Here is a 6,851-nt window from a genome sequence, read left to right on the forward strand (position 1 = left end):
CAGAGTAGGGGGAAACCCAATCGGGGAATAAATCCTGCTCCACGTTATCCCATTCCAGCGGTTTCACAGCCGTTTGAGCGTGTGGGGATCGATTGTGTCAGCCCTTTACCGCGTTCTAGGTCTGGTAGAAAGCCGAAATGCTTGTATGACCGGAAAGCGGAACGGCGCGTTTTTCGTCCTGGTGACCAGGTTCTGGCATCGCTGCCGGTGGTTCATTCACCTTCCCAGGCTAGGTTTTGTGGTCCATTTACTGTGTTGGGTCAGGTGCCTGACCAAAATTATATTCTGTCAACCCCAAACCGCAGGAAGGCGACGCAACTGTGCCACGTTAACTTGTTAAAGCCATATTATTGCCGTGAGTCCAAGTCTGTGTCAGCTGTAGCAGCAGCAGGGAGTCCGTTCTCGGCGGGGGAGGACGATGGGGTTACCGCAACCGATGATGGGCTGCTGCAGGACCGACTTTCGAACAGTGAGACGTTGAAAAATCTGCCGTCGTTGCTGGCACATTTGACTGAGGAACAGAGTGCTCAGTTGTCTGCGTTGATTCTGAATAAAGTAAACACTTTCTTGAAATCTGATGCCCTGTCGAGAGGTTATAGCTCCTGTCTACCTTGTTTGTCCCGTTGTGTGTAACCCTCTAGTCTCTTCTGTCACTCTTAAACGCTTCTCCAGGCGCCGGAGTTGCTGGGGGACAGGATTGGGCTCGTTGGCGTGCCAGGGATTAGCGGAAGGACGGTCAGTGTGAGCTTTGTACATGTATTTGTGGGTTATGGGTATATAAGTATTGGGTATAAGTAATGTGTAGGCCTACTATGTAATGTAATATGTCACTGTTAGCTCTGTTCATTTATAGTGTTTTGGGGGACTAGCAGTTGCGGTGTTCCTTGTGGGAACCCCTCTCTTATGGGGGGGGTGTGACGACCCCGCCCCCTAGGTTGGGGGCTGGTCTTTGGCAGGCTGCTGGTTGGTCTGCTTTTGTGTTCAGGTTCGTCGGAGGTGGGACCGTCATCAGGATGAATGCGCCACACCTGGGCCCGGTGGAGCGCATTTGACCCCGACGCTGGCATCACTCGCTCTCTCACTCCTCTCCACGCCGTCCCAGAGGACGCCACGGCGCGGCCGGCTCTCCTGTTTTCTCTTCTGTTCCGCACCCACACGCACACATGCATCCACACACGCCTACACTACTGATCACTGATACTGATCTTTTGCATTATTATTGATTATGTTAAAATAAACGTGTCACTTGCGTTGGAACCTCGTCTCCTCTCCCATCTTTTGTTACCGTCTCAGAGCCGGACTGTAACAATATGTATGTCTATGGTTGTAGTGAGCTGGGAAGCGGTGGTAGCCGCGGATGCTAACCGCTAGTTAGCGGTAGCAGTTAGCATCCGGACAGCATATTTTCATTTGAAATAAGTAGAAAAATCTGATAGTGGAGCAAGTTTTTCTTTCATATTACAAGCACAAAAAACTTGCTTTCACTGGCAGATTTTTCTACTTATTTCAATTGAAAATTAGTTTGAAACAAGTAAAAAATATCTAAAAACAAGTAAATTTTTAGGTGATGAGTCTTATTTTAAGTGGAAAGAGGTTAGTTTTGACTAAAATTTTGACATTTTGACAAGAAATAAGACAAATATTCTTGGAAAGACTTTGAGTTTTTGCAGTGTGTAGGAATAACAATGGTGGTAAGTAACAGTGGTGTTACCTGAGTCCTGGTGTGAACACTGAGCAGTTGTTTCTGCTCCCACAGGTGGAGCTGCACCGATGAGGGGGCGGAGCCAACAGGTGCAGCCTCCGGGATGCAGGACAGCTGCTGGCCGTCGACGAGGCTCCACCTCCTCAGAGAGCCGTCGGCAGCCAATGAGAGGCAGTGAGACAAGCTGTCAATCACTTTGACACACAGGACTGCCCCTGCAGAGCACAGATTGCACTGAGAGTTATGATTCATATATTTTTTTATCATCATTTAATTGAGGGCTGTCAATCAATTAAGCATGTCCATATAAGAGGTTGCAAATGGATACCAACTGTCTTCGTAAGAAAAAGACACCCCAAAAAACATCCAAATACCTCCATGCTGCTCGTATGTAATGTCCCTCTTGTATTGAAGCCCCGAAATGCGAAATTATCCCGAAAAAAATTAAATAAGTCTATATTTCAATCTTGTTTTGTAGCGGAAGCTTCTCGAAGCTCCTCTTCCCAGTTCGACAAACCGGGAAGAGGAGCTTCCGCTAGGAGGAGTTTCTCCAGCGGCAGAACAGAAAATTCCGCAACAATATTAAAGTCTCATATTAATGTGGATGAATCTACGCTACCCACACCTGTTAATGGGCCCATTTTAGATAAATCTATGGTTTTGTCTCTATGGTTATTTTGTTATTATTAGTGGTGGTGGAAATGCTGGGCGAGCCGACCAGCGATTCTTTACTTTCGGTTTCGTGGCGAGTCATGAGAATAACGCCGCTGAATCACGCTTTTCCAAAACTCCTCGTTGTCCCTTTAATTTAGGCCTTTTCTCGAAAATTGCATATCCATAATAAAATGAGTATATCTCTGCAACCACAAGGTCTATTTGAATACTTTTGGTGTCATAGTAAAGGGAAAAAAATGAGGAATTGCTGAGATGTGTAAATTTCAGTATATCTGTTACTGGTGAAGAGTAAATGAAGATGACACACAGAAAAAAAATTAATAAAATTAATATTCGCCTAAAAAAAAATCATATTTTTGATGAGTGCCCTTTAGAATAATGCTGATGAAGCTCAAACTCTCTATAAAATCATTGTACAACATGTGAACATTGTCTCTGCAGTGGTTGATTCTGATTAATTGAAGCAGGACAAAATTATTGAGATTTTACTACAAAATATCCAGGCGAACTTTCCAAAATGTCCATTTTTGGCCACAGCTTGGAACCACCTGCTACTATAAACTATTGTTTAATCTTTATTTTCACACAATTTGGATAAACTAACTGAAAATAAATCTACTGGAACCGATTGTAAATAACTAACATAGTGGATTCAGTGTCTCTGCGCCCTGCTGCTCAGAGCAGCTTATTTGGGTGGGTTTGGCTTTCAGCCTCTATCTCAGCGGAGTGGTCGATTCGAGTGATTGACGGCTCATTGTAAAAGGAATTTGCATTTACATTGGTTAACTCTGGTTTAATTCTGATCAGACGGACCTGTGTGTCCCAGCAGAGTGTGGACGAGCTGCTGGTCGCTGAGACTCCACGCCACCACCACGCCGTCGTCTGAACCGGCCACCAGAAGCTCCGTCTCCACGCCGACGTCCACGCAGAGGACGCCTGCAGACAGACACAGACACAGACACAGGTGGATGGATGCGTGTTCATGCTCCAGGGCTGTGTCCTAACCCCCCCTACTCACTATATAGTGACCAGGCCATGTTGTAGTGGTGTCCGAATGTTTAGTGATTATTAATTAATAAATAATAAATAATAAATAATTAATTAATTATTAAAAACTCCTGCTAACATTTCCATGTTTCCCACATTCTGTGACAAACTGTAAACTGTTTTCTTGTCTGTAACAACATCTATTGCACGTCTGTCCGTCCTGGGTGAGGGATTCCTCCTCTGTTGCTCACCATGAGGTTTCTCCTGGTTTTCCCTGTTAAAAGGGTTTTCCATGGAGTTTTTCCTCAGTGGACGTGAGGGTCTAAGGACAGAGGATGTTGTTATGATGGGATGTAAAGCCCTTTGAGACAAACTGTTGGTAAAAACGGGCTATACAAATAAAATTGCCTTGCCTTGCCTAATGTTCACTATATAGTGACTGAATCTATCCCACAATTCACCGCAAAATGTAGTGAACATCCGATGGTCACTAACCGGAGCAACATATCCCATCATGCATTGCGGTCACGGATGGCCGTTACCACAGCGGCCCAGAGCGACCGATGTAGCTACCAAATAAATGAAGTAGTGACCGGTGTAGCTACCAAATAAATGAAGTAGTGACGGGTGTAGCTACCAAATAAATGAAGTAGTGACCGGTGTAGCTACCAAATAAATGCAGTAGTGACCGGTGTAGCTACCAAATAAATGCAGTAGTGCAGCAGCCTCAATAAATGTGTCCAGCTGCCAGAGTTGTCCGGTCACGGCTTCCACAGACTCCCACAACAAACATCGGAGCAAATTTCCTAACAAGCGTTATAAACTGACCACAGACTCTGGATAGCGAGGCTAATTTATGTTAGCCCGTCTATGGTGTTTTACATTATACGTTAGCATTAAGCTAGTGGACTTTATGCTTAGTTGTGACACGTTGTTGTGAACGTTGTTTCAAACTATGTGGGTTTGATTGAACATCTTTGGTGCTTAAATTACCGCTTAATACGTATATTGTTTTACTCCTCTTTTTATGTTGGTACCTATACACCCGTAGGTCTATGCAGTGTTGCCAACTCCTCAGTAAGCAAAGTCGCTATTGGCTGTCGTAAAAGTCGCTAAAAGTCGCTAAATGACGTCATTATCGCAGCGGGGGGGGGCGGCCGAGGGGGGGCGGCCAGCGGGCAGCGGCAGCGGCCAGCGGCGCTCTTTATGTCTGTGGCGTGGAGCAGTGCGTCTCTGAATGCAGCGGGGGCAGCTCCGTGACACTACTGTGTGTAGGCTGAATACCTGTGAGTGCCCGCGGCAGCGCCGCTGCTCGTTGAAAACAGCTGTGATAACGTGATTTCAGGTCCAGAAACGTTTGTAATATCACGGGGAAAAGTCGCTAGATTTGTCGCTAGTCGCTTTTGACAAAAAAAGTCACCAAGGGGGGTTGGAAAGTCGCCAGATTTAGCGACAAAGTCGCCAAATTGGCAACACTGGGCCTATGCTACACCGGTCGTTACCATGGTTGTATCCATGGTAATTACACCGGCAGTTACGATCGCAGTCGGAACGTTTTAATTATGCGACGTAATACGTCATTAACTGTGCGGCGGAGTAGTGTCCAAAAGTGTTTTTTTATTTGACCAGTGAGTCCACTAGTCCACTATACACCGGGGTCGATTGTTGTCCATACATTTTAAAATATTGGGTCTTTCAACAATCGACCCGGATCGTAATGAGTTTTTTAATATCTAGCTCTTTGTCAGCATATACAAGGGATTCAAACTAAGACATGACAGCGGACAAGCGTCAGACAAAGGTTTAAAATGCCGCGTTTTTACACGTATGTCTATGGGGGAATCGGTTTGTTTTCCCCCACGGCTCTGACCGGAAGTGACGTTTCCTTGGTTACCGACTCGGTGTATATTGAATTCACTATAGTGAGTAGGGAGGAGGGAATGAGGGAGTGGTTTCGGACACAGCCCAGGTGTGCCGAGTGAGTACATTCTTTGATCTCTGAGCGTTCCTCACCTCCCTGCAGCCCGCTCAGCGTGTGCTGCAGCGCCCCCCCAGGCGGCTGCAGGAAACTACACTTGGGGACGAGGATCGGCTCGGGACACGTCAGCAGCCACTCCTCGCACTGACGGCACAGTCGACCAATCACAGAGGGGAAGGAGGAGGCCAAGGAGCAGAGTCTGGCCAGCAGCTCGGTGTAGAACAGAGACATGTCTGCAGATAAAAAACACACTGCAGCTGATTGAGTTGAGTTCAGATTTAAAGGACAATTCCAAGCAAATTCAGCTCAGGGCTGTATGTCCCTAACATTTTAGGTCTAACAGAAGGAATCTGAAGGTTTTCAGTTTAATTGTTCCTGTTTTTCGGTAGTTGTGTCTGTCCCCGCGTCGCCACGGCAGCGATGAATGGGAGCGGATTGAAGTTCTGCTGTTTAGGCTGTTTCCATCCCTCAAAGCCACAGACAGCGTCAGATGGAGACTCAAACATGCACCCAGAAGTTTATTTACTTCAAGCAAGTCGACATGTTTGTAAAACTACATCTAATTCAAAGTCTGGCGGAGTGGAGACCCAAGTTGACGCTCGGTGTGTTCAGGTGCAGTGGGAAGCTCCTGTTTGTGACATAAACACAGGAATATCAACTCTGGACTTGAAGCTTGAAGTAAATAAACTTCTGGCTGCATGTTTGAGTCTCCATCTGACGCTGTCTGTGGCTTTGAGGGATGGAAACAGCCTAAGCAGCAGAACTTCAATCCGCTCCCATTCATCGCTGCCGTGGCGACGCGGGGACAGACACAACTACCGCAAAACAGGAGACATTAAACTGAACGTCTACAGATTCCTTCTTTTAGACCTAAAATGTTAGGGACATACAGCCCCGAGGTGAATTTGCCCGGAATTGTCCTTTAATCATTTAGCTCTGATAACGGACTGATAACTGACCGATGTGATTGTCCAGGAAGTCCAGGCTGGGTTTGATGAGGACCAGAGTGTCTCGGACCAGTCCGGTCTCGGTGCAGTCCATGTACCGGGAGCTCTGGTCCAGGTCGTGGATCACACTGGAGACGCCACACACTCTGCTCTTACAGTACAGCCACTCGGCGCTGCCTGAAAACACACAACCACACACATCACATCAACTCCTCATAAACACATTTTCAATCTTCCCTAAAAAAAAAATAGACGATATTTTTGAGTCGTGGTTGATGAAGTTTGGCTAAACTAATTTTCTCTTATGAAGCAAAACACTTATCGTTAAAAACTAATCACCAACGTCTCCACGCTGTCAAGATGCAATTTCTGCAATTTGGTCTCATTGATGAAATCTAACAATTGTGGCAGTAGCATTGTTTGTTTGAATGAAAAGTGAAGCTTCACATGTATTCTTGGATAGAAGAGCAGCGCTGCCTCGGGGCTCTGGAGCCTACGTACATTTACATCAATAAATAAATGTTTTACAATGAACCGATCAGTCTGCATTAAGTTTTATTTT

General features: G+C 45.9%; 1 protein-coding gene across 1 annotated transcript; it reads right to left on the reverse strand.

Moving 5' to 3' along the window:
• Nucleotides 1–1,008: 1,008 nt before the first annotated feature.
• On the reverse strand, nt 1,009–6,466 carry LOC146959927 (NACHT domain- and WD repeat-containing protein 1-like; the record flags this gene model as incomplete). Its single annotated transcript, XM_085772778.1, has 5 exons — nt 1,009–1,140; nt 1,712–1,917; nt 3,191–3,313; nt 5,378–5,575; nt 6,302–6,466. Coding segments are annotated over 5 exons (824 nt in total), but the record flags the coding sequence as incomplete, so codon positions are not given.
• Nucleotides 6,467–6,851: the final 385 nt, after the last annotated feature.

Source organism: Trachurus japonicus, unplaced genomic scaffold (assembly GCF_045865225.1).
Source record: "Trachurus japonicus isolate A0001 unplaced genomic scaffold, Traja_1.0 AP030892.1".
NCBI lineage: Eukaryota > Metazoa > Chordata > Actinopteri > Carangiformes > Carangidae > Trachurus > Trachurus japonicus.